Below are 20,494 nucleotides of genomic sequence, written 5' to 3' on the forward strand. Positions count from 1 at the left end.
CCGAAAACAGACGTAACTGAGAATTGAACAAGAGAACCAAATCACCTACTTTAAACTCCTTTCCACGAGCATATTTATCATGAAGGTACTTCATCTTTTTCTTGTACAAGGACGAACTAGAGTAGGCATGGAATCAGAATTCATCAAGTTCATTAAGCTTCTCCACACGAAGATTGGCTGCAACATCCCACTCAAGATTTAGCTTCCTCAAAGCTCACATGGCTTTGTGCTCTAACTCGATCGGTAGATGGAAAGCTTTCCCAAACACCAACCGATACGGAGACATACCAATCGGAGTCTTATAAGCAATCTTATAAGCCCATATAGCATCATCCAACTTCTTTGACCAATCGGTCCTATTTGCATTGACCATTTTTGACAATATGCTTTTGATTTACCTATTGGAGACTTCAACTTGACCACTTGCTTGAGGATGATAGGGAGTAGAAACTTTGTGATGGACACCATACTTTGAAAGCAAAGTGTCGAAAGCTCTATTGCAAAAATGAGACCCCTCATCACTTATGATTGCACGTGGAGTACCAAACCTTGTAAAAATGCTTTTCTTGAGAAATGCAACAACACGCTGGGCCTCATTGTTGGGCAAATCCAGGGCTTCAACCCACTTTGAAACATAGTCCACCGCCACAAGAATGTAAGTGTTCTCACAAGAGCTAACAAATGGGCCCATGAAATCAATGCCCCACACATAAAAAATATCAACCTCAAGGATGGTATTGAGAGGCATCTCATCTTTCTTTGAAATTCCACCAGCTCTTTGGCATTCGTCGCATCTCTTCACAAAATTACCCGCATCTTTGAACAAAGTTGGCCAATAAAACCCACAACTAATAACTGTAGAAGCCGTCCTCAACTCGCCATGATGGCCACAATAGGGAGAGGAATGACAAGCCTCCAAGATACTCAATTGCTCTTCCTCCGAGACACACCTTCGGATCACCCCATCGGTGCAAATCTTGAACAAGTACGGCTCATCCCAATAGAAATCCAAACTATCCCACTTGAGCTTCTTCCTTTGGTTAGAAGAGAGCTCACACAGGATTATACCAGTCACAAGGAAATTAGCAACATCGGCAAACTATGGCATATCATTCATCGACACTGAAAGGAGTTGTTTGTCGGGAAATGAATCATAGATCTCTAGGCCGTCACGAGGCCTCCCCTCCTCCTCTAAGCGGGACAAGTGGTCCGCCACTTGGTTCTCACTACCCTTCCGGTCCACAATCTCCAAATCAAACTCTTGAAGTAACAAGACCCATCGCATCAGTCTAGCTTTGGAATCCTTCTTCGTCATCAAGTATCGAAGTGCGGCATGGTCTGTATGAATAATAACCTTAGCACCCATAAGATACGGTCGGAATTTTTTCATTGCGAACACAATAGCCAAAAATTCTTTTTCGGTCACCGTGTAGTTCATTTGAGCATCATTCATTGTCTTGCTCGTATAGTATACCGGATTAAACATTTTGTTCACTCTTTGACCCAAAATCGCCCCAACCACAACATCGCTCGCATCACACATGAGCTCAAAGGGTAAGCTCCAATTAGGCGCGGTAATGATAGGAGTGGTGATCAACTTATGCTTGAGAAGTTCAAAGGCTTGCATACATTTTTCATCAAACACGAACTTAGCATCTTTTTCCAACAACTTGCACAAGGGATTCACTACCTAGGAAAAGTCTTTGATAAATCTCCGGTAGAACCCCGCATGCCCAAGAAAACTTCGAACTCCCTTGACAGATGTAGGGGGAGGGAGCCTTGAAATCACTTTGATCTTTGCTTTATCCACCTCAATGCCATGTTTCGAAATTTTATGCCCAAGAACAATTCCTTCTTCCACCATAAAGTGGTATTTCTCCCAATTGAGGACAAGATTAGTTTCTTCACAACGGACCAAAACTCTATCAAGATTCTTCAAGCACTCATCAAATGAATCCCCCACAACACTAAAGTCGTCCATGAACACCTATAAAATGTGTTCCACCATATTGGTGAAAATGACCATCATTCACCGCTGAAATGTAGTCGGTGCATTTCACAACCCAAAAGGCATTCTAGAGAAGGCAAAAGTGCCATATGGACAAGTGAATGCGGTCTTCTCCTGATCTTCCGGAGCAATCAAGATTTGGTTGTACCCAGAATACCTATCTAAGAAACAATAGAAGGCATGCCTAGCAAGTCGATCTAACATCTGATCAAGAAAAGGCAAAGGAAAGTGATCCTTGCGGGTCACTTTGTTCAACTTGCGGTAATCCATACATACCCTCCAACCGATGACGGTTATGGGAGGAATCAACTCATTTTGTGAATTTGCAACCACGGTTATGCCACCCTTTTTCGGTACACATTGTACCGGTGAAGTCCAAGAGCTATCAGAGATGGGGTACACAACCCCCGCATCCAACCACTTGATCACCTCCTTTTTCACAACTTCTTGCATTTCCTCGTTCAACCTAATTTGATGCTCCAAGGAAGGCTTTGCATCATCTTCCAGAATAATCTTGTGCATACAGAATACGGGGCTTATCTTCCAAATATCAGCTAAAGTCCATCCAATTGCCTATTTCCGCTTTTGAAGCACTGCCAATGTGGCATCAACTTGCAGGTTAGTAAGACAAGAAGAAAGAATAACTGGCAAAGTAGAATTTGAGCCTAAGAACTCATACCTGAGGTGTTGAGGTAGTGGTTTCAACTCCAATACCAGAGGCTCCTCAATTGAAGGTTTTGTTGGTGGAGTCTTTCTAATCTTGAGGTCCAAAGATAATTTCCTAGGCTCATAAGAGTAAAAGCCCATTCCATGTAAAGCATTCACGCACTTAACCCGGCTTGCATCCTCATTGACGTCAAGGTTCAATAGTACGGCCTCCAATGGGTCCTCCACATTGATCATTGCACTGGTGTCATCAATTATCACTGTTGTGACGAGGTCAACAAAAGAGCATACCTCGGTACTGTTGGGCTGCTTCATTGATTTGCACACATGAAAGACCACCTTTTCATCACCCACCCGGAAGGTGAGTTCCCTTACTTCCACATCAACCAATGCCTTCCTCGTAGATAGGAAAGGTCTTCCCAATATAATAGGAACTTCATAGTCCACCTCGCAGTCCAAGATCACAAAGTCAGCTGGCAAGATAAATTTGTCCACCCGGACAAACACATCATCAATAATACCCAATGGTTTCTTCATTGTTCTATCTGCCATTTGTAATCTCATAGAAGTCGGCCTCGGCTGCCCGATACCCAAAGTCTTAAAAATGGAATAGGAAATCAAATTGATACTATCCCCCAAATCATATACAGATTTAGCAAAATCCGCACTCCCAATGGTGCAAGGAATGGTGAAAGCACCAGGATCTTCAAGCTTCGAGGCCATTGAATGCACTATAGCACTAACTTGGTGAGTCATCTTTATAGTTTCACAATCCATAGAACGCTTCTTTGTATCAAGTCTTTCATGAATTTTGCATAGCCCGGTATTTGTTCAAGAGCCTCCACAAAAGGCACATTAATGGACAAGCTCTTCATCATGTCAATGAACATTTTAAACTGATTCTCACTTTTCTGCTTTGCGAGCCTTTGAGGATAAGGTGGAGGTGGCCTTGGTAAAGGAGCCTTGGCTTTTGGCACAAGCAGCTCCGGCATGTCTATTATGTGTTCCCTAAATGGGTTCACATCATTTTGAGTTTCCACCTCGACATCTTGAATAATAATCCTCACTTCTTTGTTCACCTTTTCATCAACCGCATCTTTAACTACCAAAAGAACTTCATCTTCTTGCAACTCAACATCATCATCCAAGATTTACTTTTGTTTGGAGGCATTCACATCACCGTTTCTCCCACTTCTTGTTGTAACCGCCATAACATGGTTGTTCCCACCTTTCGGGTTCACTACCGTATCACTTGGTAGAGCACCCTTAGGGCGAGTATTTAAAGACTATGAGATTTGGCCTAACTGCACCTCCAAGTTTCTGATAGAGGTATTATGGGAAGCCAACTAAGCATCTGATTCCGCATTCTTCTTCATCATCTGTTCGAACATCATTTCAATTCTACACATATCATTGCTAGAAGAACTAGGACCTTGGGATGAAAATAGGGGTGGATTGCTCGGTTGTTGGTACATTGGGGGCCTTTGAAAGCCTTGCCCCCGGTTTCCTTGGTTTCTATTGTTCCATCCACCTTGATTGTTATTGCCACCCCAATTGTTGTTATTACCATTCCAATTTCCTTGGTTGCTTTGATTGTTATTCTGATTGTTTTAGTTGTTGTTCCCCCAATTACCATTGCCTTGAGGTCTCCATTATTGTTGGTTGGAAGAGTTGTTGGTTGGAAGCGTTGCCCCGTTGGCCTTGATAATTATTTACGTATTGAACCTCTTCACTTTGTTCATCATAACCATCATTTTGAAATCCATCACAGTCATCATCAAATTGCTCAGAATTTTCTTGGTTTTATTGCCTTCTTTTGTTGACAAGCATATTGACACCCTCCATGACATTCACTTGGCGAGGATTTTGGACTTGTTGCAACTGTGCCTTTGCTAATTGGTTCATAGTAGTTGTCAGCTCAACTATAGCTTGCCCGTGATCATGTAATTCCTTGTGCAAATTAGTAATCGTGGGGTCACCTTGATGCATATTGGCTCTACTTTGCCATGCAGAAGAAATGTTAGCCATATCGTCAAGTATATCACATGCCTCATCATATGACAACTTCATAAAGTTGCTCCCGGCAAGTTGGTTCACTATGCATTAGTTTGTGGTGTTAATTCCCCGGTAGAAAGTTTGTTGGATTATAACCTCGGTCATATCATTGTTGGGGCATTCTTTCACCATTGTTCTATAACGCTCCCAAATCTCATGCAAAGGTTCCGTGGGCTCTTGCTTGAAGGCCAATATCTCATCTCGCAATGCCGCCATATGCCCCGGTGAGAAAAATTTAGCAATGAACTTATCTGCCAACTCATCCCAAATAGTGATGGAATGGTTGGGAAGTCGCTCGAGCCAATCCAATGCCTTCCCCCTAAGTGAGAATGGGAAGAGTCTTAACCGGATAGCATCCTCGGACACATTTGTTTGCTTGCTCCCCCAACATGTATCCACGAACCCCTTGAGATATTTGTAAGCATTTTGATTTGATGAGCCCGTGAAGTAACCACGTTGCTCTAGTAAAGTCAATATCACATTGGTTATTTGAAAATTGCCCGCCCGGATTCAGGGTGGGACGATAGCACTTGCATAGCCTTGTTTCGGAATCACTCTAGGAGCCACTCTTGGAGGTGGCAGAGGAGGGTATAGAATATTGTTATTATCATTCGCATTGGCCTGGCGGCCTCTATGTTGTCCTTGAGGTACAAGAGGCACCTCATCATATCCGACATCATCTACCTCCTCCCTCACAATCACATTTCCAAGAGGGTCATTAGTGTTGTTCGCTGCCATTTGGTACCTGAGTTATGACACAAACAAGTTAGTAATAAAGAAGGAAAGAAGAACAATACACTTATGACACAAACAAGTTAGTAACAAAGAACAAAACACAAAACTAACTAAATAGATAGCCAAAACCGTTAGCTCCCTGTCAACGACGCCAAAAAATTGATCGAAGCCTACCCTACACTACTATTGAGTAGCGAGAGAGGATCGAAGAAACTTTTACCCGATTTTAGGGTCGGGATCAATTTCCACAGAGAGCTAGAAGTTGGAGTCGGGTATCTATCTAATTTAGGGTTGTGTACGTGTTCCAAATTACACTTCTAAATATTTTTGGGTTTTGGTTTTACTTCTACTTTTATCAAACTACAATGGTGAATTAAACTAGAATAATCTAAGAGTAAAATATTGCGGGTTGCTCAAATAGTTTAAAAGGGACTAGGGTAGTGACTTCTGCCTAGGTGGTCAATTAACGGATACTTGAGTCTAAGGCATGATTAACATATTTGGAGAGTATGATATAACCGTTGCACAATTTTACCCACTCTACACCTCTCAGTGGTTCGAGTGAGTTTGCCCGAATTGACTTTCTCAAGACCAATTGGATATGCAAATTTGCGCAAGCAATCAAGGTTCAAGTCGGGTATTACTCTCTCGAGGTTTAACCCTTTAATTGGAGCTATCAATCTCTTGAGTACGCCCCAATTCCTTGTTGGACCAATTTCAGAGACTCAAGCTCTCTTTCTCAAGAAGAGCTCAAGTCAACTAAACACAAACTAGTGTTTGCAACCACTAATTCAACAATTAAACATGAAATTAGCCCAAATATAAAACACTCATAGTCAATCTAGCCCTAAAACACAAGACCCATCAATTACCCACACTAGGGTTGAGCCACAACCCTAGCTTATGAGTTTAGCTACTCATAATTGAAGAAGAAAAGCAAGAAATAGATGAACAACAACTCATATTAATAAATTACCAAGATAAACAATAAGATTCAATGGTGAAATGTAGATAAAATTGCCCAAAATACCTAAATACTTCGAACCCACGAGTGTAGCTACAACTAAAAACTATCTGATACCCTAAAAATAGGAAAAGAAGCTAGTTATACTAAGTTGAAAAAATTGGAAAAAAATACCCCTGCAGGGCTAGTGCGGACCGCACAAAATGGTGTGCGGCCACACTAAGGCTCTACACTTGAAAACCTATCTCTCTGAACTCAGGCACTGCGGACCGCAAAGAATGGACTACGGCAGCGGAGGCTTCTAGTTCGGTCCTCATGAAATAGAGCGCGGAACGCATTGGCTTGAAACTCAGAAGTTGGAAACTCTCTGATCCTTCTTACTGTGGACCGCACTAAATCGAGTGCGGCAATATTGATCCCAGTGCGGACGCACAAAACCTAGTGCGGTTGCATTGCCCTTTTTGCCTGAATGCCACCTCTCTGAACCTCCTTGTGCGGACCGCACAGAATGGTGCGCGGCCGCATTGGGCCTGTTTTGCCTAAGCTTTGTCTTGTCTTGGTACTTGTGCAAGTTTTACTCCTTTTGAGCTGATCTTTGACATCTTGTCACTTTGTTGATCAAACCTGCAATCAAGCACAACTTGTGAGCCTTTTGGGACTATTTTGTACGAATTTCTAATCAAAACATAAGCAAGAAGGAGTATAAAATGCATCAAAATCCCTAGTTATCAGTACACCTAGAATATCCAGCGTCACAGTCCTGTGAACTGAGATTAACCAACCCTTCAGCAGCCTCCCCTAAACCACTTCCCCCTGTTTTCTTGCTAATCTCTTCCACATTTTCATGTTCAGCCCCACAGATAGCTGGTCCAACCATTTCAGAAGTGGGTAAGGAATCAACCACTTCTTTCCTTTTTTCCCTCACATCACTACTCACACCCTCACTCTCCTTTTCTTTTTCACTTTTATTTTTACCTCCTCTCCTTCTTGACTCAGGCATTTCCGCATTCATAACAGACCCAACCAGAACAAACCTATTGTCTAAATTTTCAACTAGAACAGAACGTACCTCAGAATGGGGGATTTTGAGCCTTCTTAGAATCAGAAGACCCAGTTCCTTCCCCCTCACTCGCAGATTTGAAGGAGTCATCTGAGTTTTCAGAATCTTGGGCTTGGCTAGCCTTTAATTTGCATTCAATTTCTTTGAAAGTGCACCTGTAGCCACAGTTTTGCGAGCAAGCATCTTCACTTGCCTTCTCCTAAGTTGGGGGGTTGTGCTGGGTTGAGGAGGGGTGGAGGAATCAGAGGGGGTAAGTTGTGGAGGAGTGCCTGGGTTATCTTGGGGGTTAGACATCTTTGCTAATTTTGGAAGAGGATTTCTGAATTGGGTTTTAGAAGAGAGAAGAATAGAGAATGAAAGAGAATTGACGGTTTAGAGAATTATGAGAGTGGCAGTGATGATGATGATGTGGTTTTTAAAGAGGGAGGGTAATTAATGACTAACGGTAGCTTTTTGTAGTCAATTAGAAGTCCAATCAACTTGAAATTTCAGGTTGAATGAGCAGTTAAGCTTCCCTAGATTCTAGGCGTTTTATGCGGTGAGAATTATATTAGAGACGGAACAGGTTCAAACTTTAGAGGGATAGGTTTTTGTGATGTTTTTGAACTTAGGTAGTACTCTGCTCATGAATTAAATATTAATATTTCTAATTGTGCAGAGTCTATAAAACATACCTCGTTATTCAGATGAATCAGTACTGATGAACCAGGTTCTTTACTAAGAATCCTCTTGATCATGCCTCAATTTACCAAAATAGAGAGAATTTTGTTAGAGGTCAGTGAATCATATCAACACATGTCACATGAGTATACTATTTACAGTATGAGACTAGCAAAGATTAATCTAGATATTTACACAAGTTCCAGATTTTCTAACCAATTTTTTTTTATTTTTCATATTTTTTTCTCATTGTGCATTCTGAACTGGTCCCATTAGGTGATCTTAGCCATCCCTAATTCTAACCTGTTCCTCTCAAAGTTCTCTCTACTCAGTGCTTTAGTAAAGATGTCAGCAATCTATTTATCAGTAGCACAAAATTCTATACTAAATTTCTCATAGTTGTCCCTCAAAAAATGGTATCTAACATCTATGTGCTTAGTTTTTTTATGATGAATCGGGTTCTTAGTCATACTAATAGTACTAGTGTTATCACAGAAAATAGGGATCCAACCAACTTCAATACCAAAATCCATCAACTATTGTTTGATCCACAACAATTGAGCACAACATGAAGCAGCAACAACATACTCAGCTTCAACAGTGGATAAGGCCACTGAATTTTGCTTTTTAGTAGCCCATGGCACAAGACATGAACCAAGGAAGTGTGCCATACCTGAGGTGATTTTCCTATCCACAAGGAAACCTGCATAGTTAGCATCAGCATATCCCACTAGGTTAAAATTACTACCTTTTGGATACCAAAGACAAAGGTCAGTAGTGCATTTCAAGTATCTCAATATTCTCTTGACAGCAATCAAGTGGGATTCCTTTGGATTTGCTTGAAATCAAGCACAAAGCCCTACACTGAAAATAATATCAAGTCTGCTAGTAGTAAGATACAAAAGTGAACCAATCATACCCCCATACAACTTCTGATCAACAGATGAACCAGGTTCATCTATGTCCAATTTTTTGGTTGTTGTAATAGGAGTGTGTATTTCCTTTGATTCTTCCATTTTAAACTTCTTAATCAACTCTTTTGCATATTTTTGCTGATGGATCATGGTTCCATTTGAGTTTTATCTAATTTGCAAGTCTAAGAAGAAATTAAGCTCACCCATCATACTCATTTCAAATTCACTCCCCATAAGTTTTGCAAATTCCTTACTTAGTTTTTCAGTGGTTGCCCCAAAAATTATGTCATCAACATATATTTGTACTACAATAAGATCCTTACCTTTTTTTCTCAAGAATATAGTACTGTTAAATTTACCTCTCTTGTAGCCATGTTCAAGCAGCAATTTGGATAGTCGTTCATACCATGCTCTAGGAGCCTGCTTGAGTCCATAGAGAGCCTTGTCTAATTTGTATACATTATCCGGACACTCCTTGCTCTTAAACCCTGGAGGTTGTTTGACAAATACTTCTTCCTTTAAGTATCCATTTAGGAAAGCACTTTTGACATCCATCTGGTGAAGAGTAAATTCCATGTGTGCTGCAAAAGGCTATGATGGGTCTTATTGCTTCCAATCTTGCAACTGGAGCAAACGTCTCATCATAGTCTATGCCTTCCTCCTTGTTATAACCTTGAACCACCAACCTTGCCTTGTTCCTTATAACAGTTCCATTTTCATCAAGTTTGTTTCTGAAGACCCATTTAGTGCCAATTACTGATCTATCCTTGGGTCTTGGAACCAGATGCCAAACTTGACCTCTTTCAAACTGATTGAGTTCATCTTGCATTACATCCACCTAGTCTGCATCCTGCAAAGCCTCAACAATATTTTTAGGTTCAATAAGAGATAAGAAAGCATCAAAAGGACGCAGATTCTTTAATTGAGATCTACTTTTAATTCCAGATGTTGGATCAGTAATTATGTTCTTAATGGGATGAGAACTTTGGCAGTTGTAAGGTTTCACAACCAATTGGTTTCTGTTTGATGTTTCTTCCCTGTTCTGTTGCTGAGGAACATGCTCATGGACAGGTTCCATTTGGGGATTAGATTCAGTTCTTCTTTGTTCAGTTCCCCCTGTCAGGTTGCCCTAGATGGAAGAACCAGTTCCTTCTTCTAGTGCAGCTTCAGCTTGACCTGTGACTTCATTTAACTCTCTTACCAGCCCAATAGCTTCATCTTCATGTCCTGTCTCTCAGAAAGAATGTTAGTTTCATCAAAAACTATATGTACACTTTCTTCTACAACATAGTTCTTATTGTACACTATATAAGCTTTGCTATGTGAAGAATATCCCAAGAATACTCACTCATCACTTTTGGGATCAAACTTACCTAGGGAGTCCTTTCTATTGTTGTGCACAAAGCACTTGCATCCAAATTCCCTAAGATGGGATATATTTGATTTTCTCCTTTAATTAACTCATAGGGCGTCTTCTCTACAAGAGGTCTAGTCATGCACCTATTAATAATGTAATATGCAGTGTTTACAACTTCTGCCCAGAAGCTATGGGGCAGTTTACTAGAAAGAAGCATAGTCCTAGCCATATCTTCAAGAGTCCTATTCTTTCTTTCAACTACTCCATTTTGTTGAGGAGTCCTAGGGGCATAAAAATTATGATCTATACCATGCTCATCACAAAATTCAGCAAACTTAGCATTTTCAAATTCATTTTCATGATCAGACCTAATTAATATAAGTTGATTACCTAGTTGTTTCTGAGTTTTTCTAACAAAGGTAGTAAACATGTCATATGCTTCATCCTTAGATGTTAGAAACAATGTCCAAGGAAACCTAGAGTAATCATCAACAAGCACCATCACATATTTTTTACCACCTCTGCTTAATGTTCTCATTGGGCCACAGAGATCTGTATGAACCAATTCCATCGACCTGGTCGTGCTTACCACTTTCTTGCTTTTAAAAGAGGATCTTACCTGCTTCCCCCTTGCACAAGCCTCACAAAATTTGTCTTCCTTAAACTTGATGTTAGACAGCCCTATCACCAGGCCCTTTGAGACTAATTTGTTGAGTTGACTTAAACTTGCATGTCCAAGTCTTTTGTGCCAAAGGAGGGGATCATTGTCCAAAACACTTAAGAAAGGTGAGTTCATTTTCTGAAAGAGTGGACAGATCTACAATGTATATATTGTTTACTATTTTTCCCTGCAAAACAATCTTGTCAGTGGTAAGATTTATCACAAAACATTTGGTAAAGATGAATGCTACAAAGTTACCTCTGTCACACAGTTGTGATACACTGATTAGGCTATATTTCAAGCCATCTATCAAGTAGACATTCTCAATGGAATGTGAGTCTATCTTACCTACCTTTCCAACCCCAATGATCTCTCCTTTCTTACCATTTCCAAAGGAGACATTTCCTCATTTGAGGTCCTCAAGTGAAAAGAACTGGTTCTTGCTACCAGTCATATGCTTTGAGCAGCCACTATCCATGTACCCTATTTGACTGCTTCCCTTCACTCTGACCTGCAAGAGAAAATCAGAGGTTCGTCTTAGGAACCCAAACTAGTTTGGGTCCCTTTCTATAGGCAAAAGGGTGAATTAAATTCTTTTTAGCCCATCCTGGCAGCCTATTTTTCCCTTGAACAAAGGTTTTGTTCTTCTGACTGGCCTTTTCTTTTGCATTACAGTCACTTTTAAAGTGACCAATCTTTCCACATTATGTGTAGATTTTGTTCTTAGGAAGTGTGATGTACTTGCTTTTGGGATCCCACTTAGGTGCAGGGGTCCTATAGCCGAGTCCTCTCTTATTGCTACTGTGATGTTCTTGTAGCCAAGATAGTGCATCAGAGGACTTATTCCATTTGCAAGTTCTGTCTAGTTCATGCTTAACCTTGCCTAGATCTTCTTTTAGGACTCTTATCTACTCATCCTTTTTGTACATCCTTCATTTTTCCTAAATTTTCTTCTAAGGTGAGGTGTATGTGATCAACTTTCTTTTTACCTGTTCCTAACATCAGTTTTAAATTTTTAGATCTAAGCTTTAACACAGTGGTGTCAAGTTCAAGAACCTGGTTCTTCAACTCAGTATTTTTACTATCACTTTCACTAGCCCTGAGTCCAGATTCTTGCACTTAGCTTTCAAAATTACACATTCCTTAGACAACTGTTCCTTTTCATTGTTTATGACCTTAAACTCATCAATGAATCTAGCAGTAACTTAGATAGCTTTTCTTTAGACAAAAATTTAATCTTGTCTTTGAAATGAATCACACTTACCTCTTGTTCATCATCCGATTCTCCAATGGCCATAAGTGCTTGTTCATCTCCATCTTCATCTTTTGAATCCTCATCTGAGCATTCCTCCCCAGGCAGCAACCATAGCCTCCGTTGATCCTTTGTTCTTCTTGGGATGAACCTATTTCTTCTTCCTGTTTCTTCGTTAATCCCTTTCCTTCTTCCATTCAATTTCCCATTAAGGACAGTTTTGTAACAGCCCTCGTTGGTCTGTTTTTCAGGGACCATTGGTTTGTTGTAAGTTGCACCTCTTGAAGAACCTTTTCCTATTATTAGATACTTCTTGAAGTCCCTCGTGATCATATCCATTTCATCTTCCTCTAGATCTGCACCTTCAACAATTCTGAGAGCCAGGCTTCTTTCTTTCTTGGGAGCATCCATCTTCATGGTCTGCCTTCTCAGTTCATAGGCTGTGAGATTTAATCAATTCGTCCAACTTGAGAGTGGCAATGTTCTTCGATTCCTGAATAGCAGTGATTTTGCTTTCCCAAGTAACTAGCAAAACCCTTGTCAGAATTTTCTCAACTTTGTCTTCTTCAAGGATAATCCTTCCAAGAGACTTAAGTTCATTTGTTAGTTTTGTGAACTTTGTATATATATCAGGGATGGTTTCTCCTTCTTTCATAGTGAAATTCTCATATTGAGAATATAGCAGTGTTCCTCTTGATCTCTTCACTTGAGGAGTTCCTTCATGAGCCACTTGTAAAGTGTCCCAAATTTCCTTAGCAGTAGTGCAGCTTTGAATTCTGTTGTACTCGTCTGGACCAAGTCCACACATAAGCTATTTCTTGGCCTTAGCATTCTTTTTCCACTTCTTCAAGTCCTCACCAGTGCAGTCAGCTCTAGTCTTTGGCACATCCACTCCTTTAGCATTCTTCTTCATGGTAGCTAGGGGACAATCAGTAACAATTTCCTAGAGTTCATAGTCCTCTACAATAATATGATCTCTCATCATGTTTTTCTACCAGGAGTAGTACTGACCATTAAAGAGTGGAGGCCTAGTAGTGGGATTGTCCTTCCAAGTTTTCAGGTGGTGCACTCATCTTGATCTATTCCTAAGGTGTTAACCTCTTCAAAGATAACCTGCTCTGATACTAATTGATATTTTATACTTCAATACCACACAAGAGGGTGGTGATTTGTGTGGTGTCCAATTTTTTGCTTAACCTGATTATAGAAGAACATGGTTCTTCTATGTGTTCCAACTACTTCTGTTGCGGAATAATAAGTACAAAAATTAAAGAACACAGAGATTTTACATGAAAAATACCTGGCTCAAAAGGTAAAAAAACCACGTTTACCTTCAAGTAGGATTTTTCCAACCTCTCCATTAAAATCACTGAGCTAAAAACTGCAGTTACAAAAACTCTTTTGTAAACCTAGGATTAACTCTAATCCTGTTGTAGCACACAACCCCAACTGTTGCGACAACTTCAAGTTAACTCTAACTTGAAAACTCTAAGTACCTAATACAATTGCTTCTAGATAAAGCTGAAAGGTACAATACGAAAATTCCTACTACAATTGAACTAGAATAAAAGATAGACACTTGGAACTGGTTTTTCTATCTGGTTCAAGTAGCTTTAGGATTGCACGCTTGAATCACACATAAATTGCTTGCAAAATTGCTCTCAATTCACGTTTAACTTCTGCTTATGTGCGTTATCTGTAAAAGAGAACAACACTGATATTTAAAGAGTTAGTAAACAGAGATTGACTAGAATACTGATGTTACTCTTCCTTGGTAGAAGAGTTCTAGTTAATCTCAACCTCTAACTCTATCCATCTCTTAAACCGTGTTCTCTTTGAGTAAGGAGTCTTTCTCCTTATCTAATATGCAACATTTTCGATCAGGATCAGGAGATATCACTTCTGGTAAGTGAGGTTTATCTCCTTCACGTGCATCTCACACGTGACAAATTATCTTATCTAAGCACAATTTTATTTAAAATAAAATGACAAATACAATATTTTGTATTTGAATCGATCTGGAATCTAAAATTTTGAAGAAATTACGTCTTTATAAGTGTAAACAGTTCTAAGGTTATTTAAGTCATTTTAACAGAAAAAGAGCTTATCAGCACTTTTTAATCTAATATTGCAGCAACTTATTATCAATTTCAACACTTGTATCCAAACACGTAATTGCTTATTTATTAAATCAGTTTCAGCACTTAAAAATATTTTTCAGCACCTAATGCTTATCAGCTACTTCAAATAAGCTAATCCAAACGGGCTCTTACTCCCTCCGTTCCAGTTTATGTGAACCTATTTTATTTTTAGTCCGTTCCAAAAAGAATGATTCCTTTTTAAATATGAAAATAATTTAGCTTAAACTTTCAATGCTACCCTTAATGAGAAGCTTTTATAACCACACAAATACTCTGGACCTCTATTTGACTTGTTTAAGACCATAAATTCCAAAAGTCTTCATTTTTTTTTAAACTTCGTGTCCAGTCAAACAGGTTCACATCAATTGGAACGGAGGGAGTACTTTATTTTTCATAGTACTAATTCCATTTTCGTGTATTCTTGCATGTAATTATTATGTGACCTGATATATAATGAAAAAAAAAATTATTTAAGTTATATGCAGTGTTAGTGTAAAAAACATTTATCTGTATACATCCTTTGGGGTAACTTGATAGTGTGAAGAACTCTTTACACTAATGGTGTATATTATACTCTTTAAAAAAAAGTACAAGGAAGTTAAACTCATATTTTAGTTATATTCTTAGCCGTTACCCTCTGATCTTTCTTCACTCTTTCTTATCAAGCTGGACTACTATATGTTATTAAATGAGGAAAAGATGTTTTAGAATCATTATGGTAGCAATGGCATATTCTTGCTACATTAATTTGATTCCTAGAATTTGCATGCATGGTTCACGTGTTTGCACCACTATGTTCTCTACAGATTAACACATGCAATGGAATGAAATGTGGAGAAACATTTAAAGGGCCAAATTCACCCAATAAGCCGTCACTCTGGACAGAGAACTGGACAAGCTTGTAAGACTTCATTCATTATCCAACTCTACAAAATTCAGAGTTCTTATTCAAAACTAACACTTGCTTATTTCTATTTCTATTTCTATTTTGTAGCTATCAAGTGTATGGTCAGAATGTAACACTTAGATCAGCAGAAGATATTGCCTTTCAAGTTGCTCTGTTCATCGCAAGGAAGAATGGAACGTACATAAACTATTACATGGTAAATTCAACAATACCCTGTAATATAATGCTAATCAAATCTTATTTTATATTTTCGTCTATTTTAGAGGGAAAGGTTTTACTACACCTTTTATAGTCCTGAAATGCCAAGTGGCCTATATATAATATTAGCAACTAAAAATAGAGCTAATATTACATTGGACTCTCAAATCTTTCTTGGCTTTATTATCAGTATCATGGAGGCACAAATTTTGGCAGGACTGCTGCTGAATTTATGATAACAAGTTATTATGATCAAGCTCCACTTGATGAGTATGGTAAGTTATCCTAACATAGATCTTTTTGGATTCAAGTTATAAATACTAGTAACAACTTTTACAATGAATTTTAACATATGATAACAAGTAAATCATCTTTATCAGGTTACATATTAATGTACGTCATAGAGATTTACTTTAATTTACATGGTCAGTGCATAGAACTTAAACTCAATAGTAAGCATTGTGATGCAGGTTTAATCAGAGAACCAAAATGGGGTCATCTGAAGGAATTACATGCAGCAGTAAAGTTATGCTCGGAAGCTATACTTTCTAGTTTTCCCACCATGCAATCTTTAGGTCAACTACAGGAGGTAGCACAAGGCCATTTAATTTTTTCAAGAATTTACTGAGCCATGAATCGAATGACTCACTGGCAAACTGTACTTCAAATCTGCAGGCTTATGTATTCAGTGGAGATTCAGGAGCTTGTGCAGCATTCCTGGTGAACGCAGATAATAGAAGAAGTGCAACGGTGCGATTCCAAAATTTGACATACCAATTACCTCCAAAATCTATAAGCATCTTACCTGACTGCAACATTGTAGCCTTCAATACAGCCAAGGTACCTACCTATCTTCATTTTGAACATCAGATCACATTTTGTTTTTACTTGTTTTGTTTTATATATAGTGGTGTTTCAACGGGCATGAAATTTTTAAAAAAAAAAAAATAAAGACGTTTTGCACATACTAGAAGTATCATTAGTATTTATGACATTTTTATGGCTACAAGAGCGTGTAATCGAGATAAAAAGGAAAGAAGGTTGTCATTTTTACTCACAACGAAGTAAAGAGAGAGAGAGAGTATCATATAAAATGAAACAGATGGAGTATCAAGGATTAATTAACTTAATTTGCTCTTTTCTGTATTCAAGAGCCTAATAGGCTTACCTACTTACCAACAGACCATGTAAGAAATGTTCTGATCTGTACATACCAATAATCATGTGCGATAGGTGAGTACTCAATTCAACACAAGAAGTTCGAGGCCAGTATTCAAGTTTGATTCAGCTGAGAAATGGGAACAATTCCAAGATGTTATTCCGCAATTTGATGCAACCACACTGAGATCACAAACATTACTGGAGCAAACGAATACTACGAAAGATGCCTCCGATTATCTTTGGTATACTGCCAGGTAATTGAATTCCAAACACTCCGTAGTATGTCGCATAACTTACAGAAACAGGACTGCTTTAATACCAGATTAACGAAATCTTGTAATGCATCGCGAGAAATGCAACCAAACTCTTTTAATTTGTTACTACTAGCTGTATTTATCTTCTAACTTATGTCTTAATTTATGTGATAGTTTTGAGCAGGATTCTCAGGAGCAGCAGGCTAGACTAAGTGTGAAGTCCTTAGGACATGTTTTACATGCTTTTGTGAATGGAGCTCTTGTGGGTGAGCACGATCTGTAAATTTGCAGCATATATAATATATAATGAGATTGGTGTTTACTTGTCTAAGATATAACGACGAATAGGGTTCACTTCATGGGTATAAAGAGAATCATCAATCCGTTGGATCATCTAATATCAATAGGTTGATTGTTTCGCTTATATTCTATGACATGTATACGTAACGATACAAAGTGTATTCTATTTAAGGATAGAGTAATTATCTAGCAAAGTAAAATTGGATGAAATTATTCATAATTTTAATTTTTTTTTTGTTGTTGTCTTCTCTTTTTGTAGGTTCTGCTCAAGGACAATTTAGAAATACATCATTTACACTAGAAAGCATGGTTGCTCTAAATAAAGGGACAAACCAAATCTCATTACTAAGTGCAACGGTTGGCTTACCGGTTTGTACTTAATACTGCATTTTTCATATTTTCTTTTAAGTTTTCCTGGATTAAGATTAAATATAAAGATCACTCTCTATACCTGAATACATTGTCAATTACAGTATTATAGTTTAATTTTCTTACAATTGTGTGTTGTTAATTAGTGTTAACTACTTAAAAACTTTCTTTTTCTAATTGCAGGATTCAGGAGCATTTCTTGAGCGCAGGTCTCTGGGCGTACGTTCAGTGATTATTCAAAACAGTCTAGGGGTCAAAATTTTCACTGTTTTCCCCTGGGGTTATCAGGTAATTGCTGGCCACAAATAATATTGCCTTTAGTATCTATTAGCTTCACCTAATTTTTCCATCCATTAATTTTTTAAAACAGAAAACCTCTGGTTTTAGCTTTCAGGTTAAGCATAATTATATATTTAGAGAGCATAATTTTTATGTTAAGCTTTCTTTTCGAAATGGTGTGTTTAAGGTTGGACTGTTGGGTGAAAAGTTACAAATTTACACATATGAAGGATCAAAGAATGCTAATTGGAGCAGCTTAGGCTCTTCTCAACAGCTCACATGGTACAAGGTAAGTATATTGATCCTTCGTATAAATTGTATAATAGACCTCTTCGGACCTATTGTACGCAATTTTACATTACATTTTACGAGGTTGTTTCTGTGCCTTAAACCTGCCACGTCCTGATCATACTTTGTCAACTTTTACCGCTACACAAGGCTCTTTTACTACCTCAATTTTTAGAAATTTATTATTTATCGTTATTGTTAGGATTATTAATCTTTATAAATAAGTACTCATGTAATGGTTGATTAAGATAAGAGTGGGTTGCTTTAGTGGTGAGCACCCTCCACTTCCAACCAAGAGATTGTGAGTTCGAGTCACCCCAAGAGCAAGGTGAGGAGTTCTTGGAGGGAGGGATGCCGAGGGTTTATCAGAAACCCCTTAGTTAGCGTTTGTTCTTTTCTCTCTAAGTGGGCGTTTGGACATAAGAATTGTAAAAATTCAAAAAATGGTGAATTTTGAGTTGTGTTGGGACATGAATATAATTTTGGGTTGTTTTTGAAATTTTGTGAGTGATTTGAGTGAAAATTTTGGAAAACAGATTTTTAGAGTTTTTCAAATTTTCGAAAATTTCCAAAATGCAACTTCAAGTGAAAATTGAAAATTTTATGAACAAACGCTGATTTCGGAAAAAAGTGAAAATATTTTGGAAAAAAGGAAAAAAATTTCTTATGTCCAAATGGAGCTCTAAATCTATTTCTTTATTCTTTCAAAAATATTGGTCGTGTCCTGCATCACCTAGTTTAAAATTCTGATATCTGTAGTAAACTTTATATTTTAGTCGACCAATAATTCAGTCAACTGCATTTTCACAGTCCATTTTCAGTGCACCCAAGGGTGATGGTCCAATTGCTCTAAATCTTGGGTCCATGGGGAAAGGTGAAGCTTGGGTTAATGGCCAAAGTATCGGCAGATATTGGGTCTCATTTCACACATCTGCAGGTCTTCCTTCACAAACTTGGTACGTTAGTTATATACAAAATTCGTTACACCGTCAGTGTGTATAAATTCAATTTTATGCGTGTGAGCAAGAGAAGGACATGAGTGCCGTATAATAATGTTCAAGTGTGTATTTGTACGTAGGTACAATGTTCCAAGGTCATTTCTCAAACCTAGAAATAACCTATTAGTTGTATTTGAGGAAGAAATGGGCAACCCTGTTAACATCACTGTCGACGCAATTTCAGTCACAAAGGTATGCGCGCACGTCACGAATTCGAATCCACCACCAGTAATTTCTTGGAGAAAATCTGACAAACTTAGTGAAAGGCACCCTGGTAGAAGACCTAAAGTGTACCTTAATTGTCCTCCGAGAAGCAATATTTCCAAAATTTTGTTTGCAAGCTTTGGAAATCCTTATGGTAATTGTGAAGATTATGCCGCCGGGTTATGCCACTCCTCCAACTCTAAAGCCATTGTCGAAAAGGTATACTTATAAGTATCGTTTTCGTAATCAATTTTGGTCTAAAATAAGTATCGCTTTAGTTAGCGAATTTAGAAATAGCTTTAATAAATTCAATCAGAATAGAAGACATACAAATTTCTACATATAAAAGATAATTCTAGCACTGAGGCACAGAATTCATCCTTTAACATATATTAAGCTCCAACTTTTGGCAGGCCAAGAAGTTACTCCATAACTTAAAAGTTACTACATAGACAACTTACTCTAAGCAAAAGAATGCAAATAAGTCATGACAAAAATCAAGAGTAAACAAATCATATTCAAGATGTTTCCTACAGAAAAAGTACAGTCCATACACTATAATGGAAAAGTACAGTTTCCCATTGTGAAACTACCTTTATAATAAATTTTTTCACAAGTTTTCATCTTTCTAAATAAACGAAATCCGAAAAGGATTAATTACGTAATTTGCTGCATTGGTAAAACAATAGCAGCGGAGCAATTTATAAACCAGCATCTTTTTTCTTTTTCTTTCTAGCATCAACTGCCGCATCTCCTGAATAGAAGATCCACTGAAAATATTATGAACTTTTCATTTATCTATTGGCAATCCCTAGCCAAAATAGAGTGATACTTCCCGAAAAAGGGATAGATTAATGAAAGCGATAAAAAGAAGAACGATTATACTTTCAAGAATGAAGGTCTTTTGAGATAAACATAATCTAGTTTATCCTCAAATCTCAGTCATTAAAAAACAAATTGAATTCTTAAAAATAAATTAAAAGAGGGAACCCTTTGAATTTATGGACACAAGGAAAATTGGGACTTAACTGAACTTTGTTTAATATACTAAAATCCAATTACA

General features: G+C 38.1%; 1 protein-coding gene across 2 annotated transcripts in view; it reads left to right on the top strand.

The window, feature by feature from the left end:
• The window catches only part of LOC107777130 (beta-galactosidase 16-like), a 35,645-nt gene extending 15,946 nt beyond the window's left edge, over nucleotides 1–19,699 (top strand). For both annotated transcript variants that reach the window (XM_075232922.1, XM_075232923.1), the window contains 12 exons: nucleotides 15,280–15,374; nucleotides 15,468–15,576; nucleotides 15,769–15,853; nucleotides 16,049–16,167; nucleotides 16,254–16,418; nucleotides 16,812–16,993; nucleotides 17,168–17,259; nucleotides 17,553–17,662; nucleotides 17,846–17,950; nucleotides 18,129–18,230; nucleotides 19,040–19,185; nucleotides 19,308–19,699. In XM_075232922.1, coding sequence (XP_075089023.1) covers nucleotides 15,280–15,374; nucleotides 15,468–15,576; nucleotides 15,769–15,853; nucleotides 16,049–16,167; nucleotides 16,254–16,418; nucleotides 16,812–16,993; nucleotides 17,168–17,259; nucleotides 17,553–17,662; nucleotides 17,846–17,950; nucleotides 18,129–18,230; nucleotides 19,040–19,185; nucleotides 19,308–19,662 — 1,665 coding nt within the window. In that variant the 3' untranslated portion in view covers nucleotides 19,663–19,699. The remainder of the gene's footprint in view (nucleotides 1–15,279; nucleotides 15,375–15,467; nucleotides 15,577–15,768; nucleotides 15,854–16,048; nucleotides 16,168–16,253; nucleotides 16,419–16,811; nucleotides 16,994–17,167; nucleotides 17,260–17,552; nucleotides 17,663–17,845; nucleotides 17,951–18,128; nucleotides 18,231–19,039; nucleotides 19,186–19,307) is intronic.
• The last annotated feature ends 795 nt before the right edge of the window (nucleotides 19,700–20,494 follow it).

The sequence above is a fragment of the Nicotiana tabacum genome, chromosome 16 (assembly GCF_000715075.1).
Source record: "Nicotiana tabacum cultivar K326 chromosome 16, ASM71507v2, whole genome shotgun sequence".
Taxonomy (NCBI): domain Eukaryota; kingdom Viridiplantae; phylum Streptophyta; class Magnoliopsida; order Solanales; family Solanaceae; genus Nicotiana; species Nicotiana tabacum.